Genomic DNA, 18093 nt, shown 5'->3' on the forward strand with positions numbered 1-18093 from the left:
AAATAGGCATAAACTAGATAAGGTTGTGGACAAAATGCCCCCTCCTCACTCTCCAGTAATCACAGTTGCTAAGATGGTTTTGGGCTGCCCTCCACTGCCTTCCCAGAGCGCAAGCAGGGAGCTGGAAGGGAAGTGGAGCAGCTGGGACATGGACTGGCACCCATACAGGATCCCAGCACACGCAAGGTGAGGATTTAGCCACTAAGTTATCGTGCCTTGCCAAGGTGCTACTTTTTTTTTAATAATTTTTTTATTGATTACATCGCATTATGTGACACAGTTTTATAAAGGTACTACTTTTTAAAAAGTTTTAATTTATTTGGCAGAATTACAAAGAGAGAAAGAGATTGATTTTCCATCTACTGATTCACTCCCTGAACAGTTGCCACTGCCAGGGGTAGGCCAGGCTCAAGCCAGGAACCAGAAAAGGTCTTCCCTGTGGGAGCAGGAGTTCAAGCTCGCGGTCTGCGTTCCACTATTTTCCCAGGTGCGTTAACACAAAGGTAGATCGAAGTGGAGCAGTCAGGACGCAAACCGGAACCCATATGGGATGCGGCTACTGCAGGCAGCCACTGAGTCACTGTGCTACAACACTATCCCCAGATTTTTTTGAAGATTTATTTATTTTTAGTTGGAAAGGCAGATATACAGAGAGGAAGATCTTCTATCCAGTGGTTCAGTCCCAAAGTGGCTGCCACTGCTGGAGCTGAATCAATCCAAAGCCAGGAGCCAGGAGCCTGGAGCCTCTTCTGGGTCTCCCACGTGGGTGCAGGGTCCCCAAGGCTTTGGGCCATCCTCAACTGCTTTCTCATACCACAAGCAGGGAGCTGGATGGGAAGCGGGGCTGCCAGGATTAGAACTGGAGCCCATATGGGATCCCGGTGCACTCAAGGTGAGTGCTTTAGCCTGCCGGGCTATCCTGCCGGGCCCCATCCCCAGATTTTATATGTATTTTTTTTCTCTCGGTATTTCCCGACTTCTTTTCACATCTCTGTCAAAGTTGGAGCTTTCTGTTTTATCTCCTGTTAGTATCTCTACTTTTTCTTGAAGGATTTTTTTCATTGCTTGACAGAATATTTTGTCACTTATGTGTGTTTGTTTGTCCTCCATGGATTGTAGTTCAGGGGGTAGGATGTGTGTTTATTTTACCTGTAACTACCTCCTGCCCTAACGTGGCTGGAAACAGCGTAAACAGTTGGTAAATCCGTGCTGCAAAGGTGAGTGACTGCTTCCTTCCTAACACACACAGCTACTCTGAAGTCTCCTCGGAGAATTCTGGGACAATGAACATCCCCATTCCATCTCTTTTAAAGTGTATGTAGCACTGTTGAGTTTGTGAAATTGTATTTTTTCATTTCATTTATTTCTCATAATTCAGCAAGTTAATAGCCTGGCCTAGACACGCATGTCCTCCTGTTAAGAATATTCTGTATCTTCCACCTCATGCCTGTCATATGTGTGGCATATAGCGAGTCTTCATCAGCCCCGTGAGACCCTGAAGGAGTCCGGTGAGCCGTTTCAGAGTGCCATTGGAGAAACGGTGTATTTTTGCATGTTGCGTAGAGTCCTTGTTTTATTGGGAATTATTTATAAAGTTACAAATCTTGAGTTTTAGGAATAAATTCTTTCTGTTTAGTCATTTACTGATGTTCTGGTCAGAATAAGACATTTGCTTAGTATGAAAGAAAAGTGTGTATGGACATAATATCTTTCCAGTAAATCTTGCAGCTATTTCTGTAACTACATATGTTAACATTTTTATGACTGGCTTCCAAATGACAAACACAGATGGCTGTAGTCTGAATTTTCAGCATGTTTTAGAATAAATGTTTTCTCAGTCATTTAAAGCGCATCATTGCAGTATCAGACGATTACCCAGTTGAGTAGAATTTTTTGGCTTATCTGTTTGCTTGCCATTTTTCAGATTTAAAATAAGACTCGCTTGGGGCAGACATGTGACCCAGCAGGTCAGATGGCAGTTGTGACATCTGCCTCCAATAGGAGAGTGCCTGGCCCAGGTCCCGGCTTGCCTCCCAGTGCCTGCTTCCTGCTGCTGTGCACCCTTGGGTGCGGTTGGCCCTTGTCACCTGTATTGGAAACCTGAACGGAGCTCTTGGCTTCTGGCTTTGGCCTGAACCAGCCCTGGCTTCTATAGGCATTCAGAGATTCAGTCAAAAGGTGGGAGTTTGCTTTGTATGCCTTAAATAAATGAATAAATAAAATTCTAAAACAATAAAAACTAAAATAGCCTAAATAGCTATAAGAAATTGAAAGTGTGCTGTGCTGTTATTCTTGCTGTCCCATTTTGCCCAACATAGCTCTGATAAAAAGCTGTTGCAGAGGCCAGTATTGTGGTATAACAGATAAAGTCACCACCTGTAATGCTGGCATTCCATATGGGTGGGCACTGGTCCATGCCTGATGTTCCATTTCTGGTCCAGGTCCCTGCTAATGTCCTGAGAAAAGCATAGAAGAGCCCCTGGTATATGGTACCTACCAGCCAAGTAGAAGACCTGGATGAAGCTCCTGGCTCCTGCCTGGTCCCAGCACTGGCTGTTGGCCGCCATCTGGGGAATGAAGCGTGCACAGATCTCTCGGGGCAGGTGTGATAGCTCAACTGGCTAATCTTCTACCTTGTAGTGCCAGAATCTCATATGCAAGTCAGTTCATGTCCCGGAAGATCTTTCTCTCTGTCTTTCCTTCTCTCTGTTAATCTGCCTTTCCAGTACTTTCCAATAAAAATAAAATAAATCTTTCCCCCTGCCCAGCTACAGTCAACCACCTACTTTGCAGTGTACCTAGGCAAGTGTTACAGTGTTGGGAGAAAAGCAGCTAATAGCTGATGGGCATCCTGGGCCTGGTTAATGCCAAATTTGTGTTAACTTGCCAGCGTAGTTGCCTATTCTGCTTTTTACTTCTTCTTTCATGGCTTCTTGGCTTCTTTTTTTTAATCCCTGTGGAGCAGGTACTGGGACACCATCAGACAGCATCTAGAGACCCATGTGTAACTTTGTGTGGGCTCTGGGTAGGTAGGCAGGGCTCCAGGTTGTCATGGCTTGCTGCCACAAGGCTGTGCTTCGGCATCTGCATGCTTGTGGGCATGGAGTCATGGAGTCGGGGGAGGGGGTTGTGGATTACTCGGGGAAGGGATGGAGGGGTGTGTGGGAGGGAGGACTGCTCAGAACATGACAGGCAAGAAGTGGCTTCTAGGGGACTTCTGCCAACTGCACTTGAGGTAAATGAGGGGCTGAGACCTGGTGGTTTGGTGGAGGGAAACCAGAGGACCTTGCAGGGTCAAACCAACACACCCACCCACGTGGGAGACATGATCTGGGCTTATTGGTATCAACCAACACCTACTGGCATACATGAAAGTCATGGCTGAGGGGCCTGCCTGGCAGGGCTTGACCACAGAACCCACCAGTGAGTGTCAGGGTAGGGTGTGGACCATGTTAGGCTGGGCCACGACACTCATCAGCTCACAAGAGAGCAGATTCACCTGCCATACCAGCTGATTTCCTGTACCAGCTGGCAGTGGTGATAGGCTGAGCTAGGAATGACCTTGGAACTCACCAAAATTCCCGAGTACTGGGGTTGGGCTGGTTCAGGCTGTAGACCCACAGGCGCACCCAAGAATTGGATGTGGGGCTAGCTAGACCATAACATCCACCAGCAAACACAAAGGCCTAGCCTAGGGGGCAGACTGTGCTGGGTAATGGCTTAGCACTACTGGTGGACCATTGATCCTGTTAGTGAGCATGTGGTTCAGGCCTGGGTGTTGGTCAGGCTGTCGGCAGGTGTGTGGGTTCACTCTGGGGGTACGGGGCAGACCAGGCAGGACTGGAATGACCAAATTGTAGCACACTGGCATCTGCAGGAACCAGAATGGAACGAAGACCATGCTGGGCTAGGCTAGGCTATCAAAACTATAGGTTTGCGTGAAGTCCTGGAATGGGGGCAGGCTGGGTAGGCTGGGTGTGGGCTAGGCCAGGTGAGGCTGTCTGAGGTGGGCAGGCATGGGCTGAACCACAGCTTCCGTTGGTTTGCATATGAGTCCCTTTTCTTTGGAGCATTGAAATCGGCAGCAGCTCAGAACTATGAGAACCACTTAAGCAATGTCCTCAGAAAATGCTCCACATCAGGGACCCTGGGATGACATCAGGTGGCCGTCCCCCATTCTGGGATTGCTGGGAGCAGCCCTCTCCCCTTCTCTCCCTACCTCCCCAAGTGCAGGAAGGAGGTTGGAGGCAGTTGTCTCATCCACTTTCTCCATTCCTCATCCCTCCCCACCGTAATCCGTGGTCCACATGGGCATGCCTCTCCCAACTTTGTTAACATCATCAAAAATAAAATGAACTTATTATTTTAAAAAAATCTCTTTCTCTGTAACTCACATAAATAAAAATACTTTTTTTTACAAAAATATTTTGGTTTTTATTTGTCCAAGAATTTGATGTCTAAGAACTTGATGGAGGAAGGAAATTGTACTGAGAGGAATTGTTTAGGTTTTAATTCACTTAGTACTAGACAGATGTTCGCTTTAATTTTGAAACAGTGAAACTATTAGATATGCCTCTTATATCTTAATTCTCAGGCTCTGTGAAATGCTGCTAAAAATTATTTCTTTTGGTGACTTTTCTGTAAAAAATAAATTGCTTTCTAACTCAACTTGTGTTTATTGAGTAGTGAAGAAAACACAAATCCGTAACCTCAAGAAGCCTAGCTTTGGATGAGCTGTCCCGGGGAAAAAAAAAGATGACATATAATCAATTAACACAGGCCTAAAATAATGTCATTGATTTTATGACCTGAGGAATGACTTGTCCTTAATACCACAATAGAAACTTTCCACTTTTTATTCTATTTCTGTTATGTTCATCACTTGGATTCATTTAATGTGACACTAATGTCTCATAACTTTTTAAAAATCAAACCTTTTATAATGCAAAGCATTTGTTTGGTAATATATGTGTACATTGTAATAATTGTTAAATATAGATTATTAATATGGTCTAATAGGGTTTAAATTTTAAACAAAATTTCATCCTTATCCAGATATATTCTAATTTTTTCTAAAGCAAGCAACATAAGGGTTTTAAAAAGTTTCTGCAGTTGTCATTTCAAGAATGATGTTATTTTTGGTTTTGACACTCTGCCTGAGGAGTGTCTCTAAATGATGTGCTTAGATTTCTGATTCTGTTTGCAGACAATACATCCAGTAGTGTTCTCGTTGGTTTATTTGTAAGAATGAGCCTGCTGTCCACAGTAGTAAGGATGCATTCCAGTGGCTTAATCCTGTATCAATACAGGCAGCTGGTCTTGCACCTGTTCCTGAGGGAGACAGGAGGTGGGATAACAAGGTCATTGCTAAATAACTTGGAAAAGATTTAAATGTGATATAATTTATATTCTGCAAGGAGGATGGTTAGCTATGAGAGTGCTTTAAGGAAGTTTTGGAAAGAAGGAGTTAAAGACAAGTTTATTTTAGTGCAAAAATTTTGGAAATCCTGCAGTTTTTTTCATACTACACATTCTGTGAACTTTTATAATATTTTTCTATTTTCTTGTATTATTGTTCTTGTGAATTAAACATCTTTGTTAATTAAGCTACATTTTTTCACCTTCCAAAAATAATATAAAATATTATGTTTTATCCTATCAGTAACACTTATCATATTTTGATTATCATCAAGATTTTACTGGCCATCTTTGTAATTGGCCTAATTAACAGTTACGGTAATTCTAGCAATGTATTTCCTCTTTTGAAGACACAAGGGAGCTTGCAATTCTTTGTTTATTTTGTTTTTAAGATCTGTTTATTTTATTGGAAAGGCAGATTTACAGAGAAGAGGAGAGACAGAGAGAAAGGTCTTCCATCCACTGGTTCACTCCTCAAAAGACCGCAAAAGCCAGAGCTGAACCTATCCAAAGCCAGAAGCCAGGAGCCTCTTCCGGGTCTCCCACATGGGTATAGGGGCCCCAGAGCTTTAGGCCGTCCTGCAGTGCTTTCCCAGGCCACAAGGAGGTTGCTGGACTGGAAGTGGAGCAGCTGGGACAGAAACCAGCACATGTATGGGGTGCTGGTGCTACAGGGCGGAGGATTAGCCAGTTCAGCATTGCACTGCACCTGTTGTTTTTCTTAAAACAATTAAGTGCTCAAACTTAGGGATTAGGTAGTGAATTGTTGCCTCAAATACAAATTGGAAAATGTATTGCATTAAAAAAGGAAGTTTCTGAATAATCAAAAGCCAAAACATTTATAACCTCAGTTCCACTAATACTGCTGTGGTTGTATTCTTCTATATTCATTTATTGTGCCTAATAGTACCACGTAACTAAAGAAGACTTGCTTGACCTTGCTCAAAAAAGGTATACATAATTTTTCTTTCATAAAAATAGATTATATTATAGTACCACCTTATACCTACTAATATGCCATGGTTATCTTTATTAGTGATAATAGCTTACATTAATCTTTTAATATGTATTTATTTGAGAAGCAGAGAAGAAAAGGGTTCCCCTCTCCCAGTTCATTGTTCAGATGCCCTCAGTGGCTTGCAGGGCTGATGCCAGCATCTAGGAATTCCGTCCAGTCACCCACATTGGTGGCAGAGGCCCGGTCCCTGGAGCTGTCACTGCTGTCTCCCAGGCCTGTGTCAGCAGGAGACTGAAGTCAGGAAACAGAGCCAGAAGTTGAGCCTGGGCATTCTGACAGGGGACACAGTGTCTTAACCGGCATCTTCACAGCCCGGCCGGACTCCATTGTGTTGGTCTCTCCAGTGTGGATTTGCTGGCTGACCCAGTACTGCCTGAGTGATGTTAGGGAGTGCTCTGTGGTGAAGAACATAGGATAATATGGAAAGACTTGTTAGCTTTTCCAATTTTCTTTTAGTTCATCTGCTGGTGATAGCCCAAAGTCTGTTTCATTCTCATATAACCTTAACAGCCTGTAATATTTGCCATTTCTCTCACAGCCTTCAGTGAGAATCTAATTAAAATGCGGGAAATAACTTTTTTCATTGTGTTTGCTTACTTCTTTAAAAGATCATAAGTGATATTTCTAATTTAGACTAAGGGCTGAAAATCTTTTCAAATAAAAGTTTTGAATAAGAAAAATACGCTAGTTAAAACATTGACTTAAATGATACATGTAAGTACCCCTAAGCTATGGCAGAAACTCTGGTGATGATATGCAAATGATTCAGAATTGGAAAATACCTTTTTTTGATAAGTTTAAATTATTTCTATTTTTTCTGCTATGAAAAGTCTGACCATATGTATAGCAAAATATTTTTGCATTGGCTAATTTTCTTTACCGTAAAGCAGTAGAGCTCCCGGAAATCCTACAGTTCAAGGGTGTTAGGAACTGCGTTTGTGTGTGTGGTGTTCATGTAATCCAGAGCCCAATGCTTGTAGTCGCACCCAAGGGTGCCTCAGAGATCTAACTTCCCCTCACTCTGCCTGTGGGCTAATTCTCTCTGTTTCTGGAATCACGTTTTGAGCTCTAACTTCTTGAAATTTGAATATGTTCACTCAGAAATACCTAGTTCCTTTGGAATCCAATACTTTTTCTTCTGCAGTCTCAACTCTATCCTTAATTTAAAGATTTTAATAGTTCTTTATTTTGTCATCATTTTTATTTAGAGTTTGATCTCTTAAAGGAACTCCACAGCAATAAAGCAAAATTATCTTTTTGACATTAACAGAAGTTTCTTTTTTTCTGTAGCTTGCCCAGTTTCGACAAAGGAAAGCCCAGTCTGATGGACAGAATTCTTCCAAGAAGCAGAAAAAGAAGAAGAAAACCTCAAGCAGTAAACAGGACGTGTCGGCATACCGTGACCAGTCCCAGAAGGAGGAGAGGTGTCTGAGCAGTTGTCAGGGGGTGGGACCCCCTGGGACTCCGGAGCCCTCAGCAAGGGGAGCCCTGCGCAGGGGGGAGATGGTGCAGGCCGACCAGGTCTTCTCTGCTGAGGTGAGTGACCGTCTGGGTTGGCAAACGTGAGGTTGTAGATGGGAAGTAGTTGGGACGACAGCAGTCACCAGCACCCTGTGGGATTTCACTTGTTGGTGATTTTTGTGGCCTTTTGAAAGTTGTGTTATTGTGTTAGCTAAACAGTCATGCTTGAAATATTCAGTAGCCTCTGGAAAAGTTTTTGTGCATAATTGAACTTCCTGAGCAGCTAATACAGCAAGGATTGAGCGCCGGCAATGCAAGGATGAGTGTGACAGGCCTCACCCTTTAAGGAAGTCATTCTTGCCCAGGATGCAAATAGGAAGATAATGTGGTCAGTACTCTGATTGGAGCTATGTTATCAGCAGGGTGCACAGCATGTCCAAGCAAGTCTAGTGTATGACATTCAGAAAGATGGGTAATGAAGCCGTAAGAGAGCTGGGCTTTTCAGTATGAGTTGAAGTTAACTAGAACCAGAGAAGTGGAGAAGCAGCAGTGTTTGCCAAGGCAGGAGCAGTGGTCATGATTTTAGATGGCTCTTGAAGTGGAAGGGCAGTGTGGTGGTGGTGCTGAGGGGCTGGAGATCACACTTGGCCAGTTGTAGCTGCTTCATCAATGTTAATTCCATCCATCCGCCTAGCCTGCTCGAGGATGTCATGTTCCAGGGTAAAGAAATGGAGGGAGCAGGTACTTGGTGCAGTAGTTGAGGCCTCTTCGGATGCCTGCATCGCATATAAGAGTGCCTGGATTCAAGTCCCAGCCTCGGCTCCCGAATCCAGCTTCCTGCTGATGCTTACCCTACAATGCAGCAGGTAATGACTTAAGTCCTGGGTCCCTGACATCCAGGGAGGGGGACCCAGTTTGAGTTCCAGTCTCCTGGCTTTGGCCTGGCCAACACATGGCTGTTTGAGGCATTTGGGGAGTGATCCAAGTGACCGCCTCTCTGTCACAGTCTCTCTGCCTTCCAAATATGTGTATTTCTGTTTTAAAGTAAGCAGATTAAAAAAAAATTCTGATCATCATTTTACAGAAAGAGGGGTGAGAGAGAAGGTAAGGGTTTGTTGGATGTGAAGGTAAGGGTTTGGTGGATTGCTTAGGTGGAAGAGTGCTGGATGGGGAGGGAGATAGGGTGCTTTGGGATTGTGCCTTAGCCAATTTCTGTGGAGTCAGCAGGATTTGGATGCAGAGGTTGAGCCTTGAGGTGGCCGTGGAGGGTGTGTTCTCCATCCTTAGGGCGGGAGAGCTCATCATGGAAGAGTAAGGATGCCATGGGAAAAGAATGGGTTGGAACTTGGAGACAGTTCTGAGACAGAACTATGGGTTTTGTCTCAGTTACTCATTCTTCAAATACAGGCATGTCTTATTGTTTAGTGTATTTTGTGTTCTATGGAGTTACTTGAGTGGTGAAATAGCAAATACTGATTCTTTGCTGCTAAGGGAAATTACTGGTTCCCATGAGTCACTGGACACCACATTTTTATCAACTAATTGATGTGTAATCATCTTTTTTTATTATTGAAAAGTCAGAATCACAGAGAGAAGGGGAGACAGAGAAAAGGATTGTCCAGACACTGGTTCGTTTGAGTGTTTGTCTGTTTCAGGATTGTGGTGCGTTTACACTGCACCCTTTTCCACCGTCAGTGTGCCTCACCTGAACAAAGCTTATCTAATACATATGTTCTTCACAAAGCATACGCAACCTCCTGCTCTTAGGATCAGTAGAGAGCACTTTAGCTGGGACTATTTTATCGGTGGAACCATCAACAGAAAAGCACAGAAATGTGACACCAGAAAGAATAGCAGGGGCACAGGGGCATTACAGAGCTGAAGTAGGAAGGCAGTGTTGCCTTGTTTGGCCTCAACTAGAAATGTGTGCTGCTCATGTCTGCAAGTGACCATGGATGTGCTGCAACTGTTGCTGTGGGGATTGCCAATACATTTCACCAAGGAGGTGAACTCTCAGATGCGGTCCGTGAATAATGTGGCTCAGCTGCATTCTCAGTGAACACATGATGTGCTATTGGAATCTTTTACTATTCTCTGTCTCTCTTGGTGTGTCCTTGCATGCACTGAGTTTTAAATGTTGATGTAGTTACTTGTATTTTTCTTTAGTTGCTTGTGCTCTTGGTGTTAGATACTAAGACTACAATTGTCAAAACCAAGATTGTGAAGATGAACATCTACATTTAAATTATTTTTTAATTTTACAATTTTAGTTCTTACATGTTGGTCTTTGATCCAGTTTTTCGTTTTTGTATTTGGCATGAGGTAACTCTGCATGTGGATGTCTGGTTTTCCCAGCCCTGTTTATTGAAAAGACGATTTTTCCCCCCAATAGTTGTCAGAGACTATGAAAGTCAGGATTTATGTATTTGATTCAATATGAATTATAGTCTGTATTTATGTGTGTTGCCTTTGGAGATAGACCCCAAGCTCGAGTGCTGTAGCTTCAGAACATGTTTTGAAATCAGTACTTGTGTGAGAGTCTTTCAGCCTGATTCTTTTTCAGGATTGATGCCTTGAATTTCCACATCAGTTTTTGGATAGGATTTTCTTTTTCTCTATAAAAGATAGCAAGGGATTTTGACAGAGGTGGTGCTGAAGCCATAGTTAAGTATCGCTACGTTAATAATATTGTCGTCCAGTCTAAATGCAGGATATTTTTTCATTGATTTAGGCCTTGAACTTGTGGTAATGTTATTTTTTAGTTTTCAGTGTGCAGTTCTTGCACTGGTTTGGTTAAGTCTGTTGCTAGGGGCTGGCACTATGGCACAGTGGTGCCCTGTATCCATGAAGCTCCTGGCTTCAGACCCACCCAGCTCAGGCCAACAGGATCAGTCAGTCTCTCTCTCTCTCTCTCTCTCTCTCTCTCTCTCTCTCCCCCTCCCTGTTTCCTCTTCCGCCTTCCTCTCTCCCTGTGTTCATCCCCTTTCCCTTTCTCACTGCCTCCTTCCCTCCCCTTCTCTGTGTCTCTGTAACTCTTTCAAACAAATAAATCTTTTCTAGAAATATTTATGTTTAAGTATTTTATTGCTGTTTTATCTCTAAGCATTTTGTCACATTCTGTTGCTGTTATAATTTGAATTCTTTGTCATAACTGGCTGTTTGTTTCTCATGTATAAAAACGTAGCTGATGTTTGTGTGTTGATCTTGTTTCCTTCATCAGCTTTAATAGTTTTCAAACATTTTTTAGATTCTTTGGATATTTTTCTAGATACAAGGTCATGTCAACTTTAACTTTCACCTCCTTTTCAATCTTCATATATTTTGTTCCTTTGTGTTACTTGGTTGCTGTAGCCAGCACCTCCAGTGCAGTTTTGTAGAAGTGGCAGAGCTGGCATGCTTACATTCTGTGTTCTTTGGGGAGAAGGCCTTCAGATTTGCACCTCTGACTGTTCTACCAGCTGCTTGTTCTTGCTTTAGAGTCCCTTCGTCAGCTCGAGGGAGCTACCTTCCATCCCTAGCTTATTGAGTGTTGAATTTTGGAAAAGCGTTTTCTGTGGCTACTGAGATAACTTAAATACGAAATCTATTATTTGGGGCAAAATATGTTAGAGATCACATTTTTTATTTCAATTTCTTTAAATATTGAAAGGTTTTATTTCTTGAGTTTTTAAAACAGGATGGATTTATTTATTTATTTATTTATTTATTTATTTATTTGAAAAGCAGAAATAGATCTTGGGGTTGTCAGCATAGGGCAAGCCTCTGACTTTGGTGCCAGTATCCTGTTTGGGTCAGTTTAAGTCCTGGCTGCTCTACTTCAGAAGCAGCTCTTAGCCTGTGACCTGGGAAAGCAGTAGAGTCTGGCTCCAGGTGCCCCTGGACCCATGTGGGAGACCTGGAGGAAGCTCCTGGTCCTTGACTTCAGATAAGCTCAGCTTTGACCCGTTGTGGCCATTTGGGGAGTGAGCTAATGGATGAAAGATCTCTCTCCGTGTTTCCTTCTTTCTCTGTAATTCTGCCTTCCAAATAAAAATATTAAAAAAACATATAGGTCTTGTATCCACTAGCTAACAACTCCAAATGGTCATGTACTCCATCGTAGTTTCCCACAGGGCATTACAGGGACCCAAGAACTGGAGCCATCTTTTCTCTACTTCCCAGACACAATAACAAGGAACTGAATCAGAAGTGGAGCAGCCAGGATGTGAAGCAGCATCTGCTATGGGATAGCAGGATCACAGGTGGAGACTGAACCCGCTGTGCTGTGACACCTGCATTATTACTGAAGCTTTTAAAATGGCCCCGGTATAGTCTTTTTCTTTCCCTGTTTCAATTGATCTACCTTTAATTTTGCTGCTACTTTCTTCTTTCTGCTTAGATTATCTTGTTGTGTGTGTGTATAATAAATTAGCATTTGGGGTCTTCACTATATACAGTAGTAAACTTGTGGGCGTCTTCAGTTTTAGTGCCACAGTTCCTAGTACAGAGTACACACCTAAGCAGTCCCCATGGGGAGCTGTGGCATGAAAACGCTCTGGATTTTAGAGAGGGCTCTGCCTCCGAGCCAGGAGCCGCTGTTAGCAGGATTTTAGAGAGGGCTCTGCCTCCAAGCCAGGAGCCGCTGTTAGCAGGATTTTAGAGAAGACAGATTAGTTCTGTTCCTGGCACAGTTAATGCCTCAGGAAGAAGGTCAGTTAGAACATGGTCTTGCATGTTGAATACCTTGGGTAAGAGAATGGAGACGGTGACAGTGTTTGGTAAATGAAAGGATCCGACTTTCCGTACATCAGTCGACAGGGTGCAGGTGCCACGAGCGGGCAAGGACGAAGGGACTGCCTCCGGAATCAGGAAGTTTGGATTTGTTCCTTGACTCTTCCTACAGCTTCTCAGCTGAAGGGGAAATTGGAAAAATCGCTCACTTTGGAAAGTGGGTTTGTTATTTTTCAGTTTATTACCTTTTAAGCATGAAGATTTGGTGACTCTTGAAGAAATTGAGCTTTTCTGACAGCGTGCTAGGACTTTCAAAGAAGCGCAGATATTGTAGGAATTGTGTTTATTAATATTATGGAGCATCTAGGACCCTGTGTGGTAGTATCCTGTGATACTGCTGCATTTTAAATACTGCCTAGTGAGAAGCATTAAATGTACTAGTTAGCCATTTTGTTTCATAATTCCAGTGCATTTAAAATATTTGAATAATTTTCACGAGTTTCTTTTTAGTATTTTACGTAAGTATGATACTTAACAAGGGAAAAAAAAACACATGATTTTAATTGATTTTTGCTTTTGTTTTAGCCAGAGAGTGAAATTTCAACTACTGCAGATGATTACAGTTCAGAGGTAAGACAATTATGATTTAAAATGCATAAATAGCATTTATACTTTATATTACTGACATTGGTTGTTGGTGCTTTATTTCTTGTAACTTGCTCACTTGTACTGTAATTTGTAATACAATGTAGTATGAACTAGAAAACTTGAAGATTAATGTTAGCTTACAGTTAAGGTCTCAAGTCTGTTTGAATAACTCAGTCCTTAATTAGGTATAAGCCTTGTTTTAGTTTCTGGGCATGCGATACTGGATTTCTAAGATAAGTTACTGTTGAAAGGTGTTGGTATTTAGCACAATAAAAATTTTATGGGATACTTTGTTTTGAATGATTTTTTAAATGCTTGGATTCTGGGCCTGGTGGCGTGGCCTGGCAGTTAAAGTCCTCACCTTGAATGCACCAGGATCCCATATGGGCGCCACTTCTAATCCCAGCAGCTCCACTTCCCATCCAGCTCCCTGCTTGTGGCCTGGGAAAGCAGCTCAGGACAACCCAAAGCCTTGGGAACCTGCATCTGCATGTTGGGAGACCTGGAGGAAGTTCCTGGTTCCTGGCTTTGGATCAGCACAGCACCGACCATTGTGCTCACTTGGGGAGTGAATCATTGGATAGAAGATCTTCCTCTCTGTCTCTCCTCCTCTCTGTACATCTGACTTTGTAATAAAAATAAATAAATCTTTTTAAAAAATGCTTGGATTCTAATTAATCATATAACTCACTTATTGAAATTAATGTTGGTGATTATAATTGTATTTCAGGTGGTGAAGACTAATCTATGCTCTGGTGGCATTATTGTGTCCTGTCCTGGTACTTTATGTCATTTGTTACACATTTTTTGTTATTCTTTTAAATATAAATGTCGTTTCTTTTTTCCAGAATTTGATGCATGGAAAACATGTATTCATATAAGAACAGGATTTTTTTTCCTCTTACCAAACTACTCTAAATTGGAACTTGTGAAATACGCGACACTGTTGAGCCATGCAGAGGAGGGGAGAGTTCTCCGTGTTGTCAAGGTGTTAATGGGAGTGAAACTCGTACACTTCAGAAGCTTATGTGTTTAAAAGCTGAGAATATACTTAGTTTCCGGTCAAGGAAATAATTAGCCAGTGTTAAATAAGTAATCAGTGCCTAGTTTAAACTGTGTGAAGTTGTCCTTAGGGGAAGTATCTTGAGTTGAAATCTTCACTTGCAGTTCAGAATCTGTTCTGTGGCTTTACGTTGCAGCTTGTTTGTGACAACACCTATTCTAAGTGCTTTAACGTGGAGGTTTTTTTACATACCAGTTAGGCATAAATTAGATTATTGCTTGCATGCCACAGAATTTGGCTGATTTTCTCACATTGGGGTAATAGAGAAAAAGTTAATTTTATTAATACAGATTTGAAAAACTGAACACATCAAAAGATGATAATTTTTATTTTTTTAAAGATTTGTTTCTTTTTATTACAAAGTCAGATGTACAGAGAGGAGGAGAGACAGAGAGGAAGATCTTCCATCCGATGATTCACTCCCCAAGTGAGCTGCAACGGCCGGTGCTTCGCTGGTCTGAATCCGGGAACCTGGAACCTCTTCCGGGTCTCCCACGCGGGTGCAGAGTCCCAATGCATTGGGCCATCCTGAGCTGCTTTCCCAGGCCACAAGCAGGGAGCTGGATGGGAAGTGGAGCTGCCGGGATTAGAACCGGCGCCCATATGGGATCCTGGTGCGTTCAAGGCAAGAACTTTAACTGCTAGGCCACGCCACCGGGACCAAAAGATGATAATTTTTAGATACTCTGTATGAAAGTTTAACTTAATAGAGGATTCCTATTACAATGCAACATTACTCTTCTACATTTTTTAGATTAGAAAATTTTTGCAGATTATGAAATCCAGAAACTTAAATTGAAATTATTTGTGCGGCTGGTGCTGTGGTATAGTACGGTAAGCCTCTCCATCTGTGGTGCTGACATCTCATATGGGTATCTGTTTGAGTCCCGGCTGCTGTACTTTGATCTAGCTTCCTGCTAATGGCCAGGAAAGCAATGGAAGATGGCCCAATGACTCGGGCACCTGGTTGCTGACTTCTGACCAGCTCAGCTCTGGCTGTTGTAGCCATTTGAGTAATGCAGCAATGGATTAAAGATCTGTCTCTCTCTCTCTCTTTCTCTCTCTGACTCTCTCTCTTTGTCCTTCTCTCTAACTCTACCTTTCAAATAAAAAATAATTTTTAGATTAAATTTATTTGTTAAAAAATAAATAATAGTTCTGGAATACCTAGCATATATGGTGTGTTCAAAGTAAGGCACAAATGGGTTTTATTCAAAATTTTTTTTAAGATTTATTTATTTATTTATTTTAATTGGAAAGGCAGATATACAGAAAAAGTAGAGACAGAAAGGTCTTCTATCTGATGGGTCACTCCCCACTTGACCACAATGACCGGAGCTAAGCTGATACAAAGCCAGGAACCAGGAGCTTCTTCTGGTTCTCCCATGTAGGTGCAGGGTCCCAAGGCTTTGGGCCATCCTCTGTTGCTTTCCCAGGCCACAAACAGGGAGCTGGATGGTAAGTGGGCAACCAGGACATGAACTGATACATGTATATGGGATCCCAGCAGTTGCAAGGTGAGGACTTTAGCAACTAGGGTACTGCGCCAGACCCTATTTCAAATTGTTTTACTTTTTTTTTTTAATATAGTTAAGTGGGATGCATGCCCGTGTGTGCCTCTCATTAACTCATTAGAGTGGGGAGAGCCAGGTATGGAGGAAGGTGGGTGGGACGTGTGTGTGTGTGTATATTTTCCTCCTGTGTAGAACATACCTTTCCGTTGTTATTTTCCCCCCTCCTGTGTCTGCAGGAAAGGATGGGGAGAAGGTCACTCCTTGTTGTCAAACTGCATCAGCAGTGGGGATGGGGAACATTGATTGACGCTTCAAAGATTCCCAAGTGGGAAGGAATGTTTCAAGGGTGTCACTTGAGCAGTTTTGGTGGTTCTTAGAAGCTGTTAGTTTTGTTGCTCCAGGGTTGAGAACATCTTTCCAAGATCTATTGGTTGACAAAGTCCGCCTTAGTGCATCCACAGACCCAGGAACAAACTGCAAAGCATGGCTACAAGAGTTGTTCAAACTGTTCTTCTTAACTTCCTCTCACTGGGCAGTTGATGTACCCTACTAATGTAGATGAACTTGCCATCCTGTCCCCATGTGCTTCTGGACTTGCTGCCAGCTCACAGGCATCAACAACTGAGGAGGCCTAGTCCTGATATGTGGACCCCAAGCTTGGACCACACATCATGTGATTTTCCCTGTGGCCAGGGCCTGAGTCCAGTGGTGTAACTGGGTAGTCTCATGAGAAACCTCACCAGGGTGACCTCAGAATTGACTCTTAGGTGTGTCAGCCAGCACAAGATCAGATTCAGACTGTCACCTGCATCAGTCAGCACACATACCAGTGGAAGCAGCTGCCTAGTGAGTCTCCACCTCAGTCCATCTCTCATGTGAACTGACAGGTGCTGTGGCCCAGACCAGCCTGCCACAGACCCAGTCTACACACATACCAGTATGTGCCATGGCCAAGTCATGGAAACCCTCAGTAACTCCCACCAGGCCTATTCCCAGCCCTCGATTTTTTGTGTGCCAGCCTCTGGTGTGGCTTAGCTCTATATCCCATCTGGTTCTCATGCACACCTGTGGGTGCTGTAGCTTAGTTCAACCTGACCTACCCCTGGACCCAAACCTCACGTATGTTGACAGGTTCATGTGCTCACAGCAACAGATACAGGCTAGCAGGGCAGTGCCCACAGTTCTCCTGCCAGGCATGTTTCTAGCCACAGATTTTGTGCCTGCCAAGGGTTACTATGGTCCAGCCTGAGATGACCTGTACCCAGTCCCGGCAACTAACTGGTGATCTAGCCCGGTTTGTATGCATTCTGGCTTTTTGTACCCCTTTGAGTGTTGCAGCCTAGCCTAGCCTGGCCTACACCAGACAACCTGCCCCCAGTCCCAGCTTTTTTTTTTTTTTTAATTGGAAAGGCACATTTACAGAGAGAAAGATCTGTCTGCTGGCTCGTTCCCCAAATGGCCACAGCAGCCAGAGTTGAGCCAATCCGAAGCCAGGAGCCAGGAGCTTCCTTGGTGTCTTCAATACGGGTGCAGGGTCCCAAGGCTTTGGGCCGTCCTGGATGCTTTCCCAGGCCACAAGCAGGGAGCTGGATGGGAAGCAGGGAACTGGATGGGAAGCAGGGAGCTGGATGGATGCTCTCCCAGGCCACAGGCAGGGAGCTAGATGGATGTTCTCCCAGGCCACAGGCAGGGAGCTGGATGGAAGCGGGGCAACAGGAGAATGAAGTCACCAAGAGGAACATTTATCAAAACAAATCACCATGATTAGGTGAGACATGACTTAATTATGGCTATAGAAAACATTGAATAGCTCCTGGCTATTCAGACTTTAGCCAGTCCAGTTAATGATGTTAAGATCAGCATGTCTGATCTAGGATTTTGGGAGACTTCATTTTTTTTTAATAAAGATTTTTTTTTTATTGGAAAGTCAGATACTCAGAGAGGAGGAGAGACAGAGAGGAAGGTCTTCCATCTGCTGATTCACTTTCTGAGTGGCTGCAATGGTTGGAAGTACGCCGATCTGAAGCAGGAGCCCAGAGCCTCTTCAGGGTCTCTCACGCAGACGCATGGTCCCAAGACTTTGGGTCGTCCTTGACTGCTTTGCCAGGAGGCCACAAGCAGGGAGCTGGATAGGAAGCGGGACTGCTGGGATTAGAACTGGTATCCATATGGGATCCCGGCACATGCAAGTAAAGACTTTAGCTGTTAGAATACCACACTAGGTCGAATTTTGGGAGACTTCTAAGCCACGTTTATACGTT

The 18093-nt window shown here is 43.3% G+C and overlaps 1 protein-coding gene across 9 annotated transcripts in view; it reads left to right on the top strand.

The window, feature by feature from the left end:
- Positions 1-18093, top strand: part of AKAP9 (A-kinase anchoring protein 9) — a 123315-nt gene that overhangs the window by 14171 nt on the left and 91051 nt on the right. For all 9 annotated transcript variants that reach the window (XM_058678301.1, XM_058678297.1, XM_058678298.1 and 6 more), the window contains exons 2-3: positions 7727-7972; positions 13193-13237. In XM_058678301.1, coding sequence (XP_058534284.1) covers positions 7727-7972; positions 13193-13237 — 291 coding nt within the window. The remainder of the gene's footprint in view (positions 1-7726; positions 7973-13192; positions 13238-18093) is intronic.

Source organism: Ochotona princeps, chromosome 20 (assembly GCF_030435755.1).
Source record: "Ochotona princeps isolate mOchPri1 chromosome 20, mOchPri1.hap1, whole genome shotgun sequence".
NCBI lineage: Eukaryota > Metazoa > Chordata > Mammalia > Lagomorpha > Ochotonidae > Ochotona > Ochotona princeps.